At 36.7% G+C, this 25,909-nt stretch overlaps 1 protein-coding gene across 1 annotated transcript in view; it reads left to right on the forward strand.

Moving 5' to 3' along the window:
- Positions 1-25,909, forward strand: part of LOC115213437 — a 114,468-nt gene that overhangs the window by 19,671 nt on the left and 68,888 nt on the right. Inside the window, exons 3-9 of the mRNA XM_029782413.2 lie at positions 2,135-2,223; positions 10,780-10,955; positions 12,431-12,690; positions 14,664-14,784; positions 19,670-19,842; positions 22,016-22,097; positions 22,591-22,819. Coding sequence (XP_029638273.2) covers positions 2,135-2,223; positions 10,780-10,955; positions 12,431-12,690; positions 14,664-14,784; positions 19,670-19,842; positions 22,016-22,097; positions 22,591-22,819 — 1,130 coding nt within the window. The remainder of the gene's footprint in view (positions 1-2,134; positions 2,224-10,779; positions 10,956-12,430; positions 12,691-14,663; positions 14,785-19,669; positions 19,843-22,015; positions 22,098-22,590; positions 22,820-25,909) is intronic.

Genomic DNA, 25,909 nt, shown 5'->3' on the forward strand with positions numbered 1-25,909 from the left:
ATCTTCCTCTGTGCAAAATTATTTATCTCTCATGTTTTTATGTTATAAACTCCACTAGTCGAAAACATTGTTGATTATAAGCTTCGTAATATAAACACCACTAGCTTGAAATATATTGACTTTTATGACTCTATGTGAGCTGTATAAGATTAAAGGATTAGAACTTTGGACGAATCAGAACCCGCTCTTTCATAGAGGGTTAAAGCAATTTTGAAATTTTTTTGATATTTAATTCACATCAAAGAGATATAAATCAAAATCAGCTGTTATGGCTTTATTTTAATTTCAAATTACAGCATTGAAGTAAATAATGTAAGGAATTTAGTCTGACTCAGTATCATACCCTCCAGTTAGTTCTACTACTTTAACTTCCAATACACACATGCACACACCCACACAGTCATCATGCACGCACACACACACACACATATACACACACACACACACACACATACATGACAGAAGTAAATAGACACCCTTATAATCACCAAAATTTATTTAAATCTGAAATTATACATTCAAATTATTTATTAATTGTTATAATGTAAATATTTAATATTTAGTAAACATGCCCTTTGCAATTTCCAATGCAAGGATCCTATTAGACATGATCAGATGACAAATATTCTCTTGTGGAATTTCTTACCAAGTTTCATGCAGTAATCTCAAAAGATCTGGCTTTGAAGATGTTTTCTTGTTCTTTTTATGAAGTGTCCTGCCCATTATGTCCCAGAGGTAAGGCAGTGAGCTGGCAGAAATGTTAGCATGCCGGACAAAATGCTTAGTGGTATTTCGTCTGTCTTTATGTTCTAAGTTCAAATTCCACCGAGGTCGACTTTGCCTTTCATCCTTTCGGGGTTGATAAATTAAGTACCAGTTGCATATTGTGGTTGATCTAATTGATTGTTCCCCTCCCCAAAAATTTCAAGCCTTGTGCTTAGAGTAGAAAAGAAGTGTTCAAAAGGATTCATAACTGGTGACTGGCTTAGCCATGGAAGCTTTTTAATGCCATTCTCATCCAACAAATCCTGGGTCATTTTAGCCGTGTGACAAGGAGCCCCATTGTCCATAAATAGAGAGTCATCTTTAATCATTTCACCTCTGGAAAAGTTTGGAAGGAATCCTTTCTACAATATGGACACATATTTATCTGAGTTTATGTTTCCCTCACACTCTACTACCTCTGATCAACCATTGCTCTAAATTGAGCATCACAGAATAGCTGCCATGTTTCATAATTCATTGTAATCTTTTCAACACCAAATTCTTGGTCAGAGAGTCTCCAGACCCACACTCGACCACTGTCAGAAAATACAGCAAATCTGGACTCATCAGAAAATATGACAGTATCTCAAAATGCTAGTGGCCTCTCCACCATCTCATTGGCCCAATCTTTTCTCCATTTGATGTTGGCTGCTCAAGGAAGTGGCTTCCTTCTTGCTGCTCTGCCATAGTAACCAAGTTTGTGGAGATATCTGACAGTTGTTCTGAGACTGACATCAACTTGTTCTGCTATGTCAGAGGCCTTACAATGAGGATTATCCTTCACACTTCTCTTAGCAAAGAGGAGGTTCCCAATAGAGGGCCCTGGTTGATCTGAACAAGGGGACGTGGACTCCTTCCCCTCTCTGGTGAATTGCACAATCACTCCATTAACTGTAGAACGCATGATCCCAAGGTTTCCTACGGTTTTACACTGACTATGTCCACCTTCAGAATGACCCACAATACAGCCTCTTTGAAATTCAGATAGTTCCAAGGTTTCTTTTGTACATGGCATGATTAGGCAGTCACATATAGAACCTGAAACATAAAAATGTTATATAATTTGTATATGTGTGTGTATGTGTATATGAATGTGTGTTACTGTCTCCTTGACTTCATGTGCTAGTTGTAACATGCCTGGTCATGGAGAATATTACCTTGCTTGGAAATAGATGAAGGTTGGCAACAGGAAGGGCATCCAGACATAGAAAATCCAATATAACAACTTACATCTGACCCATGCAAGAATGGAAAAGTAGGTGTAGAATGATGACATCTCCATAATGTACAAAATTTTCTTTGAAATATGATATCAGAATTGTCTATTTTTGGTTGTTTCCCTACTGAACATCCATTTTTGTATCAACAGTACCTGAAACTCCAGAAGAAAACCTAGAAGATCTCCTGTCCTATGATGATGTTTTCTGGGATTATTTCAATCATTTTCTTAAGGCACCGGTAAGTTTCTACATATTTGATACTGAAAAGTTTGATTGTAAGCAATGTTTATTGCTGTAATAATATCTTTGACTTGGAACATGCATGGCTTATAACTCTTAGATTTTGTTCTGACATATTTCATCAAATACTTATCTTTACAATACATAGCTTGTAGAATATGTCATCAACCATACTTTAATTTTAAATTATGCGCATATGTTTGACAAAGAAAAACACTTAATCGAGTGTATATGCATGTATAAATACATATACCAGATTTATATATATTTCTTCTATAAGCACACACACTTACACACTTATACATACACACAAACACACACACACACACACATACAAACTGTACCACAGTATGTTACTAATTACCTTATTATTTTCCATGCAGATAGCGTCCCTGAGTAAAATCCCCTCAGTTATTATGTTGTCATACATAATTGCACATACCAAGAGTAATTTCTTATTTACAGATCTGGTCATCATGGCAAAGATTATACTTCTGATAAGATCAGAACATACCTGGAATTACTACCATGTCTGCCAAAGATCAGATCAATTTCCTTTCTCAGCACACGTGTGTTTCTAGTTTATATTTCTGTAAATATCCATGCATAATACAACATTTTGTTGAACCAAAATCAGGAATAAAAAATTAAGGTTGCATATAATGGTTTCACATCTTAGTGCTCCACCAGCAATTTCAGAGGAGAGGCAAATCAATTACATCAACCCCAGTACTTAACTAATACTTATCTTATTGACCTCAAAAGGATGAAAGGCAAAGTCAACCTCAGCGGAATTTGGACTCAGAATAGAAAAATGGACAAAATACCTATTTCTTTATTACCCACAAGGGGCTAAACACAGAGGGGACAAACAAGGACAGACAAACAGATTAAGTCGATTACATTGACCCCAGTGCGTAACTGGTACTTAATTTATCGACCCCGAAAGGATGAAAGGCAAAGTCGACCTTGGCGGAATTTGAACTCACAACGTAACACAGACGAAGTACCGCTAAGCATTTCGCCCGGCGTGCTAACGTTTCTGCCAGCTCACCGCCTTGGACAAAATACCATTAATCATTTAGCCTGCCGTGCTAACAGTTCAGCCAGTTTGCTGCCTTAGGGCTGTAGATAATACATTGCATTAGACTGTAAAGTTTTTCCCCACTCACTTATATGAAGCAAAAACACAGTAGGGTTATAAAAGTATTGTGAAAATTGTTTGAAAGCAATTATTCTAAAAGCAGTTATTTGAAATAAATATCATTTGTGAACTTGATATTTAATTTAATCGGTTTTGTTTAAATAAAATAAAAAATTTAGAATAATTAACATTTCGTATAATTGTCCTTTTGAATAATTTTCTTTCATACAATTTTCCATTCAAATAAATGTTTTTCAAATAATTGTTTTTGAACAATTATTTTCGAACAATGATCACATAATCGTAATAAAGCCTTATCATTGTTTTTCTTTTAGATTATATTACAGGTGAAATAAACATTGGAGATGCTTTTACCCCCACACATAAACTGCAAGAACTGGTAGCGGTGTTGGTGGTGGTAGTGGTTCTGGTGGACTTTGCTGCAGTAGATACCAGATCAGTGTTCCACAATTGCACAGATGATTTGTTTATAGGAATCATATGTCTGTGCTATCCTTTAGCTCACTCACTCCATCAAATCAACATTGCCTTGTGCATTTTTGTTGTTTGTTCCTTCTCGAGCCATGCCTGGCTCATAAGGGCCGGTTTCCCGATTTCTTGGCATATAGGTTCCCCACCTGGATGGGACGCCAGTCTGTCGCAGGTGAGCTGCAAGATGCAGGAGGAAAGAGTGAGAGAAAGTTGTGGCGAAAGAGTCAGCAGACGTTTTGCCATTACCTTCTGCCGGAGCCACGTGGGGCTTAGGTGTTTTCGCTCATAAGCACACACATCATCTGGTCTGAGATTTGAACCCGCGATCCCTCGACCGCAAGTCTGCTGCTCTAACCACTAGGCCATGTGCCTCCACACCTTGTGCATGGTGTACTACATGTCAGATTTTGAAGTGATCAAGGCAAAAAGTAAATTGAGTGTTTTACTCGCAAGTGTTGTACAACAACGCACAGCCTGATCAGAGAATTGAAAACTTGAAACTTGCAATTGTGAATACAACCCCATAACCAGTGAGCCACTTGCTCTCACATTACAGGAACTACTCAGAGGTATTGCAAGCTCTTCTTCTGAGTCCATTGCAATGTTTAAAGCCCTTCCATACCATCAAGTAGCTCAGGGTCACAAGCACATCACTCATTAGTCAGTATGCTTTACCTGAGTGGGGCAGCTAGAACTGAATCACGTTTTCTCTGCAGAATGTTTCCACATGTGATCTCTTGTCAACCATAACTGCCTTAAGTTGGTTTCAGCTGCCGTGTCTATCTCCTTGGTGACTTTTTTTCAGTTGTCTGGGTTTCAGATCAGCCTTCTGCAAGAAATAGTACACTGATCTGGTTGGAAAGTTGCAACAGCTGGCTTAAATAGGGAATGAAATTAAATATTAAAGAAACTAACACACTAGATTATAGTTGATTATCAACCCTTGTAGTAGCACTGCAACAGCATAGCATAGCAATATAAGTTTTTAACACAATTTAAGCCCCCAAAATTGTTATACATATTATACTTGGTAATGTTATGCATAAATATTTATGGCTATTGAGATATCAATTTAATCAACCTTTCTCTAAGGTAGATGTGAGCTTAGCTCTCCTTGGTGCTGCTAGTGTCTTGATTAATCAAAGTTTCCAGCTTGCCTCATATAAGTGCTTACATTACTAGATGTAGTATGTACTATTATAATAGTTATCATCATTGCTACTGATGTGATTTGTCACTGTATTTGTGACTAATAAGCATTCACATCCACTGTAAATTCACTAATACTTCTATTGATTATAAGCTGCACTTTATGTGTCATTATTTCAGCAGTTGAGAAGGCAGTGAGCTGGCAGAATCATTAGCATGCTGTGCAAAATGCCTAGCTATGTTCTGAGTTCAAATTCCGCCGAGGTCGACTTTACCTTTTATCCTTTCAGGTCGATAAATTAAGCACCAGTTATGCACTGGGGTCGATGTAATCAACTTAATACCTATGTCTGTCCTTGTTTGTCCCCTCTATGTTTAGCCCCTTGTGGGTAATAAAGAAATAGGTATTTCGTCTGCCGTTACGTTCTGAGTTCAAATTCCGCCAAGGTCGACTTTGCCTTTCAGCCTTTCGGGGTCGATAAAATAAGTACCTGTGGACACTGGGATCAATGTAATCGACTCATCCCCACTTCTCTTAAGCTGCCCTTATGGAAAAAATTTGAAATAATTATTTAAGCAATTGGATTTATTTGGAAAACATCTTGAGTAACATTACACATTGTAATGGTGTTATTGAATGGTTGGCAGGTAATTAAGGGCTTAGACAAATGTAGAAGTGCAGAGCTCCTGGCCTCATTTTTTATAGCCTACATACCTGATGGAAATTATCCTTGGCCCAGAGACCCAACTTGATTCTTAACAACAAGGTGTACTCTATAAAACATCCATGATGCAGGTAGTGGAATTAAAATTAAGTCAATACTCATGTTTGAGAATGGTCTCTCCACACAGTTTCTATCTACAAAATTCTACTCACTTTGATCAGCCCAAGACTCTGACAGAAGATGCTTGACCAAGGAGCAGTGCAATGGGATTGAACCCAAAACAACCACAAGGTAGTGAAGCAAACTCTTTAACCATATAGCTCGGCATTGCATTTTGTTGCAAGGAATAGGTCACCTCTGATACAATTCTGAGACATTGCAATCATGTACTGCTTTAATGTGATTCAATATAATTCATTTACTATTATACACTTCATTTTGGCTTCAGGTAAAGCTTCTATTTACTTAACTGTCAAAATTGGATTTGTAGTCTTACATTTCTACAAATGAAATTCAAGGATGGAAATGGCATGAGGGTTATACACAGCAGTTGGAATGCATTTGCAATTAAGCTGTCCAATGTGACACACACACATACCCATTTTTGTATTATACAGTATAGAACTAAAGTAATTGGCTATGACAAGAGAGCTGAATTTGGGTGAAAAAAACACAGAAGCCTGTAGTGTATATAGTTTCAATGTATCTATCTTCACACACCTTTTTGAATTCTGTTGATGAATACGAATTCTATGAGAAACTCAGTGTCCTTGGTTTATATAGTTAAAATTTACAGAAAGGCATAGGAGTGGCTGTGTGGTAAGTACCTTGCTTACCAACCACATGGTTCCGGGTTCAGTCCCACTGCGTGGCATCTTGGGCAAGTGTCTTCTACTATAGCCTAGGGCCGACCAAAGCCTTGTGAGTGGATATGGTAGACGGAAACTGAAAGAAGCCCGTCAAATATATGTCTATATGTTTATATATATGTGTGTGTGTATATGTCAGTCCCCACAACATCGCTTGACAACCGATGCTGGTGTGTTTATGTCCCCCTAACTTAGCGGTTCGGCAAAAAGAGACCGATAGTATAAGTACTAGGCTTACAAAGAATAAGTCCTGTCGTCGATTTCCTCGACTAAAGGCGGTGCTCCAGCATGGCCACAGTCAAATGACTGAAACAAGTAAAAGAGTAAAAGAGTAGACAACACAAGACAAAGACAGGTGAAGAAATAACAAGCAGGTGTATTAGTTTAACACTCGGGAAGAATGGAAAAGTCTCTGACGTTTCAAACCTACGCTCTTTGACAGAAAGGATTAAGAGGCAAAAAACAGAGAGAAAATGGGAAAAAATGGAGAGAGAAAGAAAATATTAGGGATTACCGTAAATCCTCGAGTATAGTCTGTCCTTGAGTATAATACACAGGGGATTTTTAGGGAGTTGTACCTCTGAAAAACCTAAACCTTGTGTATAATACGCACCCCTTCTCTAACTTGAGCCAAGGAGGTCTATATACGTCCTTGGTTTGTAAAAATGTATATGGTAATGTCCTTTATTATTATTGTATATATAACATAATGCAAACGTGTAGCTTTTTTGTGCATTTTGTTTGCAGAAAATAAAGAAATAACAGTAATAACATTTAATAAATGTTGCTTACTGCAAGTTATGGATGATTCTTTTATGACTTCATTGCTTTCAGGCTTAGCTTAAGGTATTTTCGCACCCGACATCACAAAATGCGTCTGAATAAACATTGCCGGACAGTAAATAGAAACTCAGACATTGTTTAGAAAATATTTTTCATTTTTAACTTTGTATATAGTATGCATTAGGGATTTTGACCTTTAAATTTTGGGGAAAAAATGCAGATTATACTCGAGGATTTACGGTAATAGTTCAACATGATGAAATGGCTAGAAGAAAGAGGCTGAATGAAAGGGAGATAAGAACAGTAACCCAGACGAAGCTAAGGTGTGTGTATGTGAGAATGGTGAGTGTGAGTGTGTATATGTTAAAGGGGGTGAGTGCATGAGTATGTATGTGTGGGCAAGCTGAAAATTGTGTAGACCTGTGTGTGTATATAAGTATAAGTAACCTAGTGCATTGGTTTATACTACTTCAACTTATAAAGCAGAACAAAAACTGTCATGACACTGTGTTAAGTTTATAAAGGTGCTTCTGCACTGCTTCTAACATCATAGAATCAAATTTTTTTTTATAAGCATTTCTTCTACGTAGCTACGTAGACATTGTACATTGTTTTGTTGAAGGAAAAAAAAAGAGCATCCAATCAACTCCAAGGAATGTGATTCATATTTTGAAATTCTGTAAGATGTTTATAGAGAAATTAGAGTTGATTCCTCTATAAACTTGTCTCTAATGTACATATACCTGTCACTAAGACTATTGTATATGAATTAAGCTTTTACATAATAAAAAAAAACCCATATGTGATTATCAAAAGCTCATACAGGAAGTTACAGCTCTATTTTTGATACATTTCTGATAATTCTTGGCACATTTTCAGCCCCTATTTTTTCATCTAATAATTTGGACAGTATTAGTAATTACAAATTTAGAATTATCAAAGCTGAATTTCAGGTTAATTGCTGAAATTGGATCCAAATCAATCTGTTTTATACTTAATAATGATGGGTATTTCCTGTTGTCAACCAACTAATCAGTGCTTTAAATATACAGTAAATGCATCAATTACTGTGGATAAAGGATGCTGCAAGATCACTGTAATTTTCACAACTCCATCATTCAAGTACTACTACTACTACTACTACTACTACTGCTGCTGCTGCTGCTGCTGATGCTACTCCTACTACTACTCCTCCTCCTCCTCCTACTACTACTACTACTCCTCCTCCTCCTACTACTACTACTACTACTACTATTTCTACTACTACTACTACTACATCATAATCATTATCATCACCATCACTACCACCACCACTACCACCACCACCACTACCATCATCATCCATGGTATGTGGTAGTTCCTGTTGGTTACATTACATGTCATCTTTTAACTGATTGATGTATATTTTCACAATACTTAAATCAATGCAATTACAATGACATCGAGACATTTAAAGTAGGATGTCTCTAGCCAGCTCTAATGTCCAGCAAAGCAAATTCGGTTTTCTCAAATGCTATTTGATACTTTTAGAAGTTTCTTGTATTAATGAGGTGTTCATTCCATGACATACTGAAAATGGAATAAAATATGTGCACATAGTCGCATGCTTCATGCCATCAGTGCCATATCTAGAGTATGTGCTGTTTGTTGTTTGTTCCTTCTTGAGCCATGCCTGGTTTCCTGGACAGGACGTCAGTCTGTCACAGGTGAGCTGCAAGATGCAGGAGGAATATGTGAGAGAAAGTTGTGGCAGAAGAATCAGCAGAAGTTTTGCCATTCAAAAATATTAACCTTTTAATTTTCTTAAATCCCTTACAGAAAAAAGTGCATAAAAGTTGATACACAGGATGTTTAGGTAAAAGGAAAAGAAAATACAATATCCCATCTAAAAATGAAAGTATTTTAAAAAGTCAAAAAATATCGACTAGATTATGGCTGGGATATAACAGTTTATTCTAAGTAGCTGCCCTCACCTTCCACCACAGCCCCTCAAGACAGCTCCAGAATCTAGTGTGTGCATTCCTCACTGTGTTCCTGGGAAGATCTTCTGCCACCTCCATTATCTTGGCCACCAGCTCTTCTTTGGTTCTGTAAGTAGAGTGGTTGGTGTCTTACTCATCTGTGCCCCACATGTGGTAATCCTTGGGACTACAATCAGAGAAACAGAGAGGCAAGAACTTGAGGCTGATGAAATCATAGAAATGACCTTCAAACATTGGGCCTCACAGAGGCAATGACAGGAGACCAAGATCTTTGGAGATATGCTGTGATTGAGAAGACCCGAAAACTAAAGTGAGATTGCAGCCATGCATGTCTGGCCCAGTCAAGAGCACCATTGATGTGTCCAGTGATATGACATGCTTGAGAAGACCTGTTGAGTCAAGTAAAACCAAAATCGTAGCTGTGGCCAATGCCCCTTGACTGGCTCCCGTGCTGGTGGCACATAAAAAGCACCATCTGAACGTGGCCAATGCCAATATCTCCTGACTGGCTCCCATGCTGGTGGCGTGTAAAAAGCATAATCTGAACATAATCGATACCAGTACCCACTGACTAGCCCCCGTGCCGGTGGCATGTAAAATGCACTATCTGAACACGATCGATGACAGGCCTGCCTGACTGGCTCTTGTGCCAGTGGCACATAAAAAGCACCTATTACACTGTCAGAGTGGCTGGTGTTAGGAAGGTCTTCCAGCTGTAGAAACATTGCCAGATAAGATTGGAGCCTGATGCAGCTGCTGGCTCTCCAGACCTCAGTCAAACAGTCTAACCCATGCCAGCATGGAAAACGGACGTTAAATGATGATGATGATGATGATTGGATTTCCATCTTCAAAAACTTTTTAAACAGCATTGATTTCTTTAACTGAGAATATTGTCTTTTTTTTTATTATATCATCTTAATACAATATCTTAATGACTATTTTCATCATATCACATTCTCCTCTTAATTTTACAATGACTTCATCATTGAGATTGAGGTCCACAACATGTGAGTCATTTACTGTAATGTATGACACGTATTCTAGATATCTTTGATGTAAATCAAGTTGAATGATTCTTTCTATGACGTCTGTAATATCAGCCTTGAATCCCACTGTATCACTCCTGATCTATTAACTGCAATAACGATGTTGTATTTGGTGGTAAAAATATAGTCTTAATATTTTCACATGTCACCAAGAGTAGTCACATCATATAGAATATTATCATAAATTAAGAAAAAAATTGAAGTACAAATTTATAGGTTTACAATATCTTTCAATCTCAGAACAAAGACAGTTTTTGAACCAATTTTCAAATAAGGATTTTGAAACCCAAACATTTCTATTGAAACCCTATAATAACAATTTGTGTTTCTGATTAAACAATTAATAAATACATTTTTTTAATATGGATGGGGCTGTATTATTGTTAAAATGAAATTACTATTTTCAAATTTCGTTTTTCAGGTTTTTCCAATTGGTTTATCTTATAACCGTTTAACAGGAGCTTTTGAGGATAGCCAACCAAATATTAATGAAAATGGTTCTGCAAAAACACCCTTGTCTCAGTATGGAGCTACATCAGAAGAATGTGAGATGATGCTTTCGTGGGCACAGTACAGAAGACTACCACTTTTTATAAGGCTAGTTTAGAAAGCTATTCTTGCAAATTAACTTCCGACACCAAGTAATCTAATTAATTACATTTGAACAAATGTATACAGTATCTTTTATTTTTTATTTGTTTCAGTCACCTGACTGTAGCCATGCTGGGGCACCACCTTGATATGTTTAGTTGAATAAATTAATATCAGTACTTAGTTTTTAAAGTCTGGCACTTGTTCTATTGGTCAGTTTTGCCAAACCACAAAGTAAACAACCCAATACTGATTGTCAAGTGGTGGGGAGACTGACACAAAGATACACACATACATATATAACATATATACATTCATATATGTGTGTGTGTGTGTGTGTGTGTGGAGAGAGAGACAGACAGACAGAGACAATGAGCTTTCTCACAGTTTCTACCTACCAAATTTACTCACAAAACATTGGTCACTGCAGGGCAATAGCAGGAAACCCTTGCTTAAGGTACTGCACAGTGGAACTGAACCCAAACCCACAAACTTGCAAAGTGAGCTTCTTAACCACACAGCCATGCTTAGAATACATGTGTATTTTGGGCATAATTGTGTGTCTTCCTCACAGAATAGTTTATATCATTTAATATTAGCCTTGTATTAAGACAGCAAGCATGCCAGACAAAACACTTAGCAGCATTTCGTCTGTCTTTACATTCTGAATTCAATTTCCACTGAAGTCGACTTTTCCTTTCAGGATTGAGAAACTAAGTAACAATTGAATACTAGGATTGATGTAATTGATTTACCCCTCCCCTGGAATTGCTGCCCTTGTGGCAAAATTTGAAACCAATTTTAACCTTGCATGGAACAGAGGACTTAATATATACAAGCATTGCTGGACTGGTGCTTTTCAGTAAAACACCAGTTGCCAATTGAGATATAAAAGAGAACCTAAAAATACAAACCTTTACTGAAATTCATACAACAATTGAAGTGTTATTTACTATATCACATCAATAAGTTGATAATTGATCTGGCAGGACCACATCCTTCTCTAAAGTACTGTCTGCAGCCAAATATTGTAAGAATGTGGAGTAAGCATAGTGATGTCATGTGACCAAGAGTCAATCTTGTAGATTTGGATATCTACCTATTTATACCTACATATATATGAATGCTGCTATTAAGGCGGTGAGCTGGCAGAAACGTCAGCATGCTGGGCGAAATGCTTAGCCGTATTTCTTCTGTTGTTACGTTCCGAGTTCAAATTCCGCCGAGGTCAACTTTGGCTTTCATCCTTTCAGGGTCAATAAATTAAGTACCAGTCATGCATTAGGGTCGATGTAATCGACTTAATCCCTTTGTCTGTCCTTGTTTGTCCCCTCTGTGTTTAGCCCCTTGTAGGTAGTAAAGAAATATATATGAATGCTACTTTGAAATAAATTGTGCAAAAATATAGGTGAAAGCTGTTTTAGAGTAAAAAAAACCCACAAAATATAATAAAACCATGTTTTGTTTCCATATCTTTCCAGGTCTGAACATTTTAGAGAAATGAAGCTCTGCAAGCAAATATTACGGCCTCTGGATGAGCAGCGAGTGGGAGACAGCCAAGAATCAAGCCAACTTATTCGAGGTTACAGTCGGCAAACTGGAAGTTGTGTTTCCAGTCTTAGTAATGGCGCTTCTTCCACTTTTATTGAAAGTCAAGAACCAAACTATTCTTGGATAAATTTGACATATTCTGCTCCACAACCACAAAGGGCATATTTTTCTCAGACTGCATCAGAACCAAGTAAGTAATTCAAATATACTTTGTGTAAGAGGCATGGTTTTTGTGATTAAGATCCTTAGTTTGCAGCGACATGGTTTCAGGTGTCGTCCCACTGTATGGCACCTTGGGCAAGTGTCTTTTATTATAACCTCAGGCCAATCGATGCCTTGTGAGTGAATTTGGTTGAGGGAAATTGTGTGGAAGCCAATTATATGTGAATGTATGTATGTATGTATGTATGTATGTATGTATGTATGTATCCATGCATGCATTATGAATCCCTGCATGTATGTATTTATGTATGCATACGTGTGTGTGTGTGTGTGTATGCAGGTATTTTGTGTGTACCATTGTGTTTGTCCTCTCCTACCACATGACAACCAGTGTTGATCCATTTATATCCTATACCCTTGTGGCTCAGACTTATAATAAATACTGAGGTTGATATGTTTGATTAACCCTTTCAAGACAGTACCCCAGCTCCACTCATATCGAAGACTTCAAGTTCTGTAACACCCTTTACTATTAGATTCATAGAACAGGGACAAATACATTGAATGCTTAATTTTTAAGTCAGCAATTTTTTGAAAACACCTTTATTTCATGAAGAATCGAAAACCATTTTGCACATTTTGCATATTTATTAATTTTACTGTTCGTATTTGTTCTTTATAATTTTCTTTATAGTATGAATGTTTGTTTTTAATTTTATTTAATGAAAATTATCGAATATAGAGATATGACTTCCTGCATGGGAAGTTTATTATCCAAAGTAATTGGATAATAAACAAGTACCCAAAGAGTTAAGAGTTCATATCCTGTCACCTCCACAGTAATTTTCAAGAGCCCCTTTCATTAAGTTCTATGTAGATGTAAATTTGTGATATCATCCTTATGAAACTCAATTCAATTCAATTTTTATTGGCTCAAAAAGCAAAAGCAAGGCCATGTAGGGGGACAGAGAGTCATGTACAGGTGGGGTGGTCATACAAAGAGTTCAGGTCATTTCTGGTCAAGAGTGACTTTGAACCGAGCAGTCGTCAGCATCTTCACTATCTCATCCGGCAGCTTATTCCATGGATCCGCAACCCGTACGGAGAAAGCCCCTCTCCTTCGATTGAGATGAAATCGTTGTAGATACAGCTTTTCGGAGTGACCCCGCAGCCCACACTCTGGAGCAGGAGTGAAGAACAGCTCTTTCGAGAGGTTACATTTTCCACTTATGATGTTGTGAGCAAGAATGAGATCACCACGGTGTCGTTGTTTTTCAAGAGAATAAAGGTCGAGCGTCTTCAGCCTTTCTTCATAAGACAAATACTTGAGACCAAGAACCATGCAGATAGCCAGCTTCTGGACTCTTTCGAGATGATGTATGTCTTCACTAGTATTTAGTTGGCTTGCAATAACTGTTTCTAATTTAGATACAAAGCAAGCAGCTTTTAGGAGGAAGGGTTTCATCAATTAAATTGACAGGTACTTATCAACTTCAGAAGGATGAAAAGTAAAGTTGATTTTGGCAGGATTTGAAATCATAACATAAATAACTGGAAGAAATGCCATAGGCTTTTTGCTGACTCCTTTATGATTCTGCCAGTTTACCACTTTATGTAAAGACTAGAAGGAATATCACAGGATTTTTTCCAATATTCTTACTGTACTGCTAGCTTATTATTATAATCATTTATTGAAAATCTTCCATATCGGTACGGATTGGATGGATTGACAGGATCCGATGGACTTAACAACGGCTTCATGTTGCAGTGTCTGTTTAACATGGTTTCTATGGTTGAGACCCTTCCTATCATAAACCATATTACAGCCAGTACCAGATGCTTTTTTTTATATACCAGAGTAACTAGAATATACATTAAAATCTCTTTCAACTATTTACTTTTTCAGAGATAAAAATGTCATTTTAAAATAACTTCCAGATGAATTAATTTTCTATAAGTCTTTTTAAAAATTTTCTTCTATTTTTTGTTTCTTTTATCAAGCTAGTGGAGTTGTTGATGATGGATACCTTACTTCCTGCACACAGAAAGACAGTGATATATTAATGATTGAAAGTAAAACCCCTAAATCTACCAATAACATTTGTAACGAAAGCATACCTCTGTGAGTTTTCTTATTTTAAACCTTACTCACAATTTTTGAATATGAACTGGTTTCCTTGATAAAAGCTTTTTGGAATGTGGATTGATTTTAAAATTAAATAGTATACGTTATATATGATTCCTGGCAGATGAATAAGATATTTAGAATGGTGAGGGATTAAAGGTTGAAGGTTTCCTTTTGATGAGAGATAATAAGATTTTGACAAATCACACAAGCATAATAATGTAAAAAGTTCACAAGTCTTGTCATAACATGAATGCCTATGCCAGACAACTTAGAATTCAGAGCAAAGGAAAGAAATGGGAACAAAAGGTAAATCTTTCAACAATTTACTAATTTAATTTTATGTTAAAAACAGTGGCCAGAACTAATTCAATTTTATAATAAAAACAGTGGCCAGAACAAATTTAATTTTATAATCAAGACAGTGGCCAGAACTAATTCAATTTTCTAATAAAAGCAGGGGCCAGAACTAATTTAATTTTATAATAATAACAATGGCCAGAACTAATTTGATTTTATAATCAAGACAGTGGCCAGAACTAATTCAATTTTCTAATAAAAGCAGTGGCCAGAACTAATTTAATTTTATAATAAAAACAGTGGCCAGAACTAATTTAATTTTATAATCAAGACAGTGGCCAGAACTAATTTGATTTTCTAATAAAAGCAGTGGCCAGAACTAATTTAATTTTATAATAAAAACAGTGGCCAGAACTAATTTAATTTTATAATCAAGACAGTGGCCAGAACTAATTTGATTTTCTAATAAAAGCAGTGGCCAGAACTAATTTAATTTTATAATAAAAACAGTGGCCAGAACTAATTCAATTTTCTAATAAAAATAGTGGCCAGAACTATTCTATAATAAAAACAGTAACCAGAACTAATTTAATATTATAATAAAAATAGTGGCCAGAACTATTCTATAATAAAAACGGAGACCAGAACTAATTTAATATTATAATAAAAATAGTGGCCAGAACTATTCTATAATAAAAACAGTGACCAGAACTAATTTAATATCATAATAAAAATAGTGGCCAAAACTATTCTATAACAAAAATGGTGACGAGAACTAATTTAATATTATAATAAAAATAGTGGTCAGAATAATTTCATGCAAATTTTAGTCCAACAGTAGAAGAATGTTATACATAATAATGGCTAAGAAACATTAGCTCATAAGAGAATACAAAAAAAAATAGATATTGCATGTTTTGTGAGAGTAAAGAGCATGTTTAATGTAATGCTGCAAGAGTTGAAAATAATTACTCTCTCTTACTCTTTTACTTGTTTCAGTCATTTGACTGCAGCCATGCTGGAGCACCGCCTTTAGTCGAGCACATCAACCCCAGGACTTATTCTTTGTAAGCCTAGTACTTATTCTATCGGTCTCTTTTGTGGAACCGTTAAGCTACGGGGACGTAAACACACCAGCACCAGTTGTCAAGCGATGTTGGGGGGACAAACACAGACACACAAACATACACACACACACATATATATATATACATACTACAGGCTTCTTTCAGTTTCCGTCTCCCAAATCCACTCACAAGGCTTTGGTCGGCCCGAGGCTATAGTAGAAGACACTTGCCCAAGGTGCCACGCAGTGGGACTGAACCCAGAACCATGTAGTTCGTAAGCAAGCTACTTACAACACAGCCACTCCTCCGCCTATTGTAGAAATTTTCATACTATACAACAAAAGTTTACTTTTGATTTGAAGTAAGATACATGCATTGTAAAATACAGGCAAAAGTTTTTACTTTCCTTTTTTAGTGTAAAAGGGCTGTGCATTATTTCAGTACGTTAAAAAGTTATTCAGTCTAAAAGAAATGGTATGTGAGTGCAAGGCAAGGAAAATAAGTCTCTGAGTCTGATTATAACCCTTTAGTGTTTAGATTATTCTATCAAACATAATTCTTATTGATTCCCATTGATTTGAATTAATCATGCATTGTCTCATATCTTCAAGATCTTGATGGTGTAATTACTTAATGTAGAATAACATTGTAGGGTAGGTGTGAGAGCCTGGATCTGGTCAGTTTGAACATAAAACAGATTAAATATTTTGGCCGGATATGGCTGGTTTAAATACTAAAGGGATAATGTGTGTTGCAAGAAATAGTTTGTGATGTCAAGTTTATTCACCAGCAAAGAGAGTTCAGTATCATGATGATATCTTATTGCCCTGTCAGCAACTGGTTCATTTTGACATGAAGGCTCTTATCTATTAATTAGTTGTAGTCTTCAACTATGTAGCAAAACATATTCAGTGGAGAAAATTCTTTGGAGAAAATTCTTAGCTGACATCATAGCACTCATGGTGCTTTCCACAATGCTTGCTAGTTGCAAGCAGATATGTTTATATTGTGGCTAGTCATGTGTCTGCCACAGGACATAAACATTGCCCAGCTACTTGATATTATTTTAAACTGTTAAGACTCTTTGAGGAATTAAGCTATATTAAATTGACCGGTAACTGTACAGGCCTTCACGGAGAAAAGTTCCATGTTTAAAAGCAAAATACCTCTTAATCTTAAAAGATAAGTTTACAATTGACATGCCATTTCAATATTGCCTTGCAGTGCAAAACCATGGAACCTAGCAAAAGCTGTAATAAACATGCCTAAGGACAGCCCAACATGCTTGAGAACAAATGCTTGGAATAATGTGGAATGACCATCAAACAATGAAATAATCTGAGAACAAATAAGACTTTTATATCAAAAAGTTGTTTTTTTTTTAATTAGAATTTTCAGAATTAGTTACATCTTATTTCTTTATTGCCCACAAGGGGCTAAATATAGAGGGGACAAACAAGGACAGATAAAGGGATTAAGTCGATTACATGGTACTTAATTCATTGACCCTGAAAGGATGAAAGGCGAAATTGACCTCGGCAGAATTTGAACTCAAAACGTAACGGCAGACGAAATACCGCCAAGCATTTCGCCCAGCATGCTAATATTTCTGCCAGCTTGCCACTGGCAGAAACATCTGTCTACAATGTTGAGCTGAGCAGAAAAGTAGGCCTCAATAGATCAATAACTGAAAGTTCACTTTTCTAAAACAGTGGTTTTTAACGTGAGTGGTAGCACTTCCTTAAGGATGTTATGAGCAAACAAAGGAGTGACAAAGGTCAACAGAGCACAATGGAGGAAACGGGGAGAATGGGGTTAGAAAGGCTGTGATTTTTCTTAGAAGTAAAATCATCTATGATAATTATATTTTAAACAAATTTTCAAAAAATTCTTTGTTGGTATCAAAATATGGATAGGACAGTGAACAGAAACATGATTGATGGTGTACCAAAGTCCTGGTGAGATTTCTCTGCTATGATATCTATCATCATCAATAATCTTTAATAGTCATCTCGCAAAACTCAATCATTCTGAACTTCATCCACCTCTCATCAAATACTATTCAATTATACTTTGTACAGAATTTAATATTTCAGTTGCTACCACCTTATTTTACTTAGCAAAACATGAAGTTATTGGACATAACTCAAGCATTTTACCCCTTAAAAATAATTTTTCCTTCTTGGTCAATGCATTATTCATATATATTGGATCATCCCATAAATAATGCAGTTTTTTTTATACTGCTTTCATTTTTCAAAACTAAGATAAACAAAGTTCTTTTTTAATCTAAAATATACTCTCCTTCATTTTCTACAATGCTCTTCCATCTATCTGGTAGACTTGCAAGGGCCCTCTTCCAAAATTCACTTGTCTGTGACAAAAAATACTCTGCCAGTTCTGTTCTGACCTCGTCTACAGAATTCATATTTTTTCCATCCAAATGATTTGGAAGACTGTGGAAAAAATGATAATCAGATGGGGCAATGTTTAACAAATATAGTGGATGGGGCATCGTTTCCCATTCAAATTGCTCCAGTCTTTGGAATGTCATCCTTGCTGTATGCAACCGAGCATTATCCTGATGGAAGAACACCTTTCATCTTGAAACCAAAGATGGTCGTTTTCCTTCTGGCACTGACTTAAGCCACTCAAGCTGCTTGCAGTAGATCTCCTTTGCTATCGTTTGGTTTGGGTTTAAAAGTTCAAAGTGTACTAAACCTTTCATATTCCACCAAACAGATGACAACACCTTACATGGGTTAAGACCTTCTTTAGCTTGGGGTGCCAGTGTTTCTCCTTTCCCTACCCACTGTCTTTGGCACTTGACATTTTGTAGAGAACCCATTTCTTGTCACAAGTCACTATTCGGTCCAAAACAGGTTCATCTGTGAGATGTAACAGCAAAGAGCACACATTCATTCTCTGCATGCGATTAGACTTGGAAAGTTTGTGAGGAACCCATTGACCCAATTTACTGACGTTTCCAATGGCATGCAGGTGTCAATGAATGGTTGAATGACCAAATCCAAGCTTCTCTGCTAGTTCCTCAACAGTTATGATGGGATTTTGTTTCATCAGGGTTTGCAGGATATCTTCGTCAAGCTCTGCAAATCTTTCAGGATGTGACTCATCTTCTAGGCTGTAGTTTCCAGCTCAGAATTTCTGGAACCACAATTGACACTGGCTTACACTTATTGTCCAATCCTCATATACTGCATTAATATTCCTCACACTTTTTGTTGCAGTGTTGCCCTCATGGAGCTTTTAAAGCAAAATACACTGAATATGCTCCTTTGTCACTTCCATTATAGCTTTGAAAAAATAACTGTTAAAATCGAACTGCACTCTTCAAATCTTCCACTAAAAATAAGTACAAGATAAAATTACTACCTGCTTTTATAGCAAGTTGATGCAGGTATTTTATCCAGTCCCCCTCCAACTTTTAGTTCATGCAATTGAAAAAAGAGCATTATTTATGGGATGACCCAATATTTTTGCTCTTATTCTTTCAGCAATTCCTCTTCTCTTCCAAAACAATCAGAAGCCAAAGATGTAACAACAAGAGACCCGACGAGCCTACCTCAGTCATCATTGTCAGTATTAACACCCAAATCCCAGACAAAGATACGGGAGGTAACATTTTCTAGGGACAACACAATGCTGTCCTATAAGTGCGATTCTCAAGGTGACTTTACAATTTAATCTAATTCATTTTTTATATCTTCAGCTGTCCCTCATGCATACATACATCACACACAAACATGCACATATATCATCATCCTCATTATCCTCATCCTCATCATCGTCTTCCTCCTCTTCCTCCTCCTCCTCCTCCTCCTCATCATCATCATCATCAACATCATCATCATCAATATCATCATCATCATCTTCCTCCTCCTCCACCTCCTCATCATCATCATCCGCCTCCTCACCCTCCTCCTCCTCCTCCCCATCATCATCAATATCATCATCATCTTCCTCCACCTCCTCCTCCTCATCATCATCAGCAACAGCCCTTCCTCCTCCTCCTCCCCATCATCATCATCATCAGTTTATATTCACTCTACATACCCGCACGGGTTGGATGGGATGTCATATTCAGAGCCATTTCATATTCAGAGTTACTGAGTTCCCTAAGACTAGCTTAGAGGACTAAGTCTCATTTATATTTTCCATTGCTAACAGTTTCTAAGGTTAGATACCCTTCCATCCACCAACTATCTTATGAAGTATATTGGATGCATTTCCTCATGCTACAACCTGTACAGAGGATAGCGATCTGCCTTTGCTGTCTCTGCTCCTACACCAATTGCAAGCCTTGAAATGTCCAATTGCTGCTACACAGGTTCCTAAAGCATGTCACTTTACTTTTTACTCCAAAGCTGAATCATCAGAAGTGAAGGCATGTGGCTTAGTGGTTAGGGCATTTGGCTCATGATCATAAGGTCATGAGAGCAATTCCTGGCAACACATTGTGTCCTTGAGCAAGACACTTTATTTCACACTGCTCCATTCCAGTCTGCTGGCAAATGAGTTGTATTTCTAATTCAAAAGGGCCAGCCTTGTCATATTCTTATTTCTTTATTGCCCACAAGGGGCTAAAAATAGAGGGGACAAACAAGGACAGACAAAGGGATTAAGTTGATTACATCGACCCCAGTGCGTGACTGGTACTTAATTTATTGACCCCGAAAGGATGAAAGGCAAAGTCAACCTCGGCGGAATTTGAACTCAGAACGTAGCGGCAGATGAAATACCGCTAAGCATTTCACCCGGCGTGCTAACGTTTCTGCGAGCTCACCATTTCTGCCAGCCTTGTCATATTCTGTGTCATGCTGAATCTTCCTGAGAACTAGGTTAAGGGTGCATGTGTCTGTGGGGTGCTCAGCTACTTGCTTGTTAATTTCATGAGCAGATTGTTCTGTTGATCGGATCACCTGGAACCCTCATCATCATAACTGATAGAATGTCGGTGAATCATCAGAGAAAATAAGTGACTTTCTAGCTTGTATTATAACACTAGTATTAATTATACTAATACTGATAAACTTTGCTGCAACTATCATACTTTTTCCTGAAAGACAGGTTATATGAAAGGTAAGTAAAAATTTTTAAAAAAGGATAAAATTCTATGTTGAGGATGAATCTACAACTAATTATTTATTTATTTATTTATTTATTTATTTTGTTTTATTTATTTCAATCATTAAACTGTGGCCACACTGTGGCACTGCCTTTAAAAAATTTTTGTCAAATAAATTGACCTCAGTACTTTTTTTAAACCTGATACTTAATCTATCAGACTCTTTTACCAAACTGCTGAGTTACAAGGACATAAACACACCAACACTGGTTGTCAAGTGGTGGTGATGGACAAATACAAACACAAATATACTCACACACACACACACATGGGATTTTTTCAGTTTCCATCTACCAAATCCACTCACAAGATTTTGGTCAGCCAAAGGCCATGGTAGAAGACATTTGCCCAAAGTGCCACACAGTGAGACTGAACCCAAAAACATGTGGTTGGAAAGTAAACTTCTTACCACACAGCTATGCCTGGCCTGCATCTATTTTGTTATCTACATTGTTGAAGCACTTAATTACCAAGGTAATATTCCATAGAGAAAAGTTTGCAGTTTATTCAATTTCTGTAGTACTGGTATCAGGATTGTTTTTAGTTACTATACCCAGTTCATTTTGGGTGGCATTTATAAGTCTAAGTATGGACTGCTATGACTTGATAACAAGTGTTTACTGTAACTATGTAGTATGACTATCATCCTCAAGATTTGCTTCAAATTGTATTTATGATAAAATGAAAGTAAAAACATTTTCATGTTTGCTTTCAGAGAAGAATGAAGTTATTAAACATCTAAGTGATGACATTTGTCCAACACCTCAAAGAAACAACGTTTCTCGTCATTTTTTCAGGTAAATTATTATACTACAGGTTTTCTATTAATGGTTGAATAAATGTAAATGTCTAACTTAAACTTATGTAAAGTTATAGGTTAGTTAATGTCTGTTTTGAGCCTACAGACTCCACCCCAATAATTGACTAGTACTAACTTAAGCCCTTTGCTCCCAATAGAGGTTAGACCATCAATAACTTTTCTCCACTGTTATCATATCTAGGCTGTCTCAAGACAGATGGAAAGTTTTAATTTAGATCAATTTAAAACAGGAAGTTTGTATCAAGTTGGGTCAGCCCTGATTGATCAGGCCTATCACCAAAGTCGTTCCAATCATGACCATCCAGTCTTCTGCTATGTATCACTTATATAGGATTAAATAATCAAAGATGATAAGGTATGATATGAGAACAAATAAGTTACTATTTTTAACAGATCAAGCTGTTAAATAGATGCTCAGAGTTATTTGAATGTTTCGTGTGGTGGTATCACATTGTTTGGTTTCATTATAGAACATCATCAGCACCAGTCTGCTATAGGGACTTGCTCAGGGTCAATTGGTACAACCAGTTTGATGAAATATTTGGCAATAGCACACCTGCAAATGAATATTCTGGTCAACCTTATATTGATTTTAACAATGGTACCAGTAATGATACCACAACAGATGTTGATATTCATAATATGGAAACTCGCCTGCAAATGACACTCCATGATGTGAAAAAACACATAATGGGATCGGTAAATATCTCTTTAATTATTGCTTTCTTTTTCTGAGTTTTTTTTTCTTTAACTTCAAGCCTATAATACAACTAATACAACATTCTTTTCAGATTTTTTCAGTTTCCAAGAATGGAATTGTCAAGTCTTAGGGATGGGGAGCATCACCATCATCATCATTTAATGTCCATTTTCCATGCTAGTGTGGGTAAGATGGTTTGACTGAGGCTGGTAAACCAGAGAGCTATATCGGGCTCCAGTGTGGAGGCACATGGCCTAGTGGTTAGAGCAGCGGACTCGCGGTCGAGGGATTGCAGGTTCAAATCTTAGACCGGGTGATGTGTGTGTTTATAAGTGAAACACGTGGCTCCAGCAGAAGGTAATGGCAAGACTTCTGCTGACTCTTTTGCCACAATTTTCTCTCACTCTTTCCTCCTGCATCTTGCAGCTCACCTGCGACGGACTGGCGTCCCGTCCAGGTGGGGAACCTATACGCCAAGAAACCGGGAAACCAGCCCTTATGAGCTAGGCATGGCTTGAGAAGGTATAAACAAACAACAATCGGGCCCCAGTCTGTTTTGGCCTTATTTCTATGGCTGGATGCCCTCCATAATGCCAACCACTCCTCAGAATACATTGGGTACCTTTTATGTGTCACCAACACTATGGCGGTGCCTTTTATATGTGATCAGTATGGGGGTGCCTTTTACGTGTCACTGGCACCAGGGTGCCTTTATGGTTTTAAATAAACACTATCAAAATGATAAGCTAATGCAAATACAAATTAGAAGATTTTTTTCGTGAGAGCTTAGTATGTTCATTAAGCCTAATGTGGGTACTAGAGGCTAAAATTCACAGAGTATCATTCATATGAAACATATTAAGATACTTCCAACATTGTTGATGAGTAATTCTCAGATTTTGTCAATGATGTGAGATTATGGCTAGATTTGAACCACCCCACTTAAATTTCCAACTATGAGCCACAGCCTACTCATAAATCCAATAGAAGGCATGGCCATTCCCTTTACAGAACACATCACCCACATAAATGTTTACTGGTCTGTCAGCATTGACTGGCGTGTATCAACTAATAATGGTGAACATCAAAGGGGGTTATGTAAATTTTCCCCCAATGTGCAATTGAAGGTTCTAGAAAATTTTACCCAGGGTTATATAAACTGGGAATTAGGAATCTCCACCCCATTCTAGAATGAAAAAAGTTACTTTGCTCCATGAAATGTGTTCTCACCTCCTTCTATTTGTTCTTATATAGTGCTCTAAAAATACCTGAATGACAAAGGTTAATTACTTTAGTGTTTTGATGTTTACATTCATCCCTCTATCTATTTATCTGCTCTATTTTCTCTTATTTCTATAATAATGTAGGACATAAGCAATGTCACAAATTTAATGAGATCGTTCTCTACATTTTCTATGTTGTAAGTCTTCAAGTATTTGCTTACAAACGCACAGAAATGTTCTTCAGTAATATATATATATATATATATATATATATATATATATATATTGAGAAAGAAGTCATCAGAATTTTGGAATAAAAATCTTTTTATTTCTTCATTTTGTTTGTTTCTTGAACTTGTCAAATAGAATTCTATTTGACAAGCTTGAGAAACAAATGAAGAAATAAAGAAATTTTTTTTCCAAAATTCTGACAACTTTTATTCTCAATATTCAATTTCTGTACACCACACCGAACACTGTATGAGACAGCCATTGCTATCTTTACTCAAATACTCTCCTACCCTATAACTTAGAGTGTTTCTCTTTTGGATTTATGATTTACTGATGGTATATATATCATCATCATCATCATCGTTTAATGTCCGCTTTCCATGCTAGCATGGGTTGGATGATTTGACTGAGGACTGGCGAACCAGATGGCTGCGCCAGGCTCCAATCTTGATTTGGCAGAGTTTCTACAGCTGGATGCCCTTCCTAATGCCAACCACTCCGAGAGTGCAGTGGGTACTTTTACGTGCCTTGGAAAATAAGTCTGTTGCATTCTGTGTCTCATATATATATATATATATATATCATCAGTAAATCATAAATCCAAAAGAGAAACACTCTAAGTTATAGGGCAGGAGAATAATATAGAAATAGCTATCTCATAGGGTTACCCAGGGTTTCAAGTCCATAAAGCACTTGGCTTTACATATGTCTTGTTAGAGATATATGTACACCTTTGTACATATGTAAGATATAAATAGATAAATATAAAGGCAAGGGAGACACATATTTACATGGTCATTCTTGTCTGTGAGTGCAGCCTCATACCTAATTGCTTTCAACAATATAATATTGGCTCCAAAAATAGACATTGCCAAATTGTATATTCTCAATCAAAGACAGCAAAAAGACTCATTTATATAATATTGGTTTCAAATTTTGGCACAAAGTCAGCAATTTCCGGTGAGTGGGATAGTCAATTATATCAACCCCAGTATTCAATTGATACTTATTTTATCGACCTCAAAAGGATGAAAGGCAAAGTCGACCTTGGCAGAACTAGAACTCAGAATGTAAAATCGGTGAAATACCACTAAGCATTTTGCCCAGTGTGGAAATGATTCTGCTTGCTTAACTCATGTATAAAATATTAGAATAAGTTTGGTGCAGGACCTATATAATTCTCTAAAACAATAATGGTGACTAACTGACCAATCAGTAAGAGGTCGACTTTACCTTTCATCCTTTCGGGGTCGATAAATTAAGTACCAGTTATGCACTGGGGTCGATATAATCAACTTAATCCGTTTGTCTGTCCTTGTTTGTCCCTTCTGTGTTTAGCCCCTTGTGGGTAGTAAAGAAATAGGTATTTCGTCTGTCATTACGTTCTGAGTCGACTTTGCCTTTCATCCTTTCAGGGTCAATAAATTAAGTACCAGTTACGCACTGGGGTCGATGTAATTGACTTAATCCGTGTGTCTGTCCTTGTTTGTCCCCTCTATGTTTAGCCCCTTGTGGGCAATAAAGAAATAAGAGGTTGATGCAGATTAGGTTTAAATTTTCAAAGCATTGTGTACAATAGAAAGAAGGCAAAGTCACTGAAATTTCAAAATGTTGTAAAGCAGTTGCATGCAAACC

Source organism: Octopus sinensis, linkage group LG6 (genome assembly GCF_006345805.1).
Source record: "Octopus sinensis linkage group LG6, ASM634580v1, whole genome shotgun sequence".
NCBI classification, from domain to species: Eukaryota; Metazoa; Mollusca; class Cephalopoda; order Octopoda; family Octopodidae; genus Octopus; species Octopus sinensis.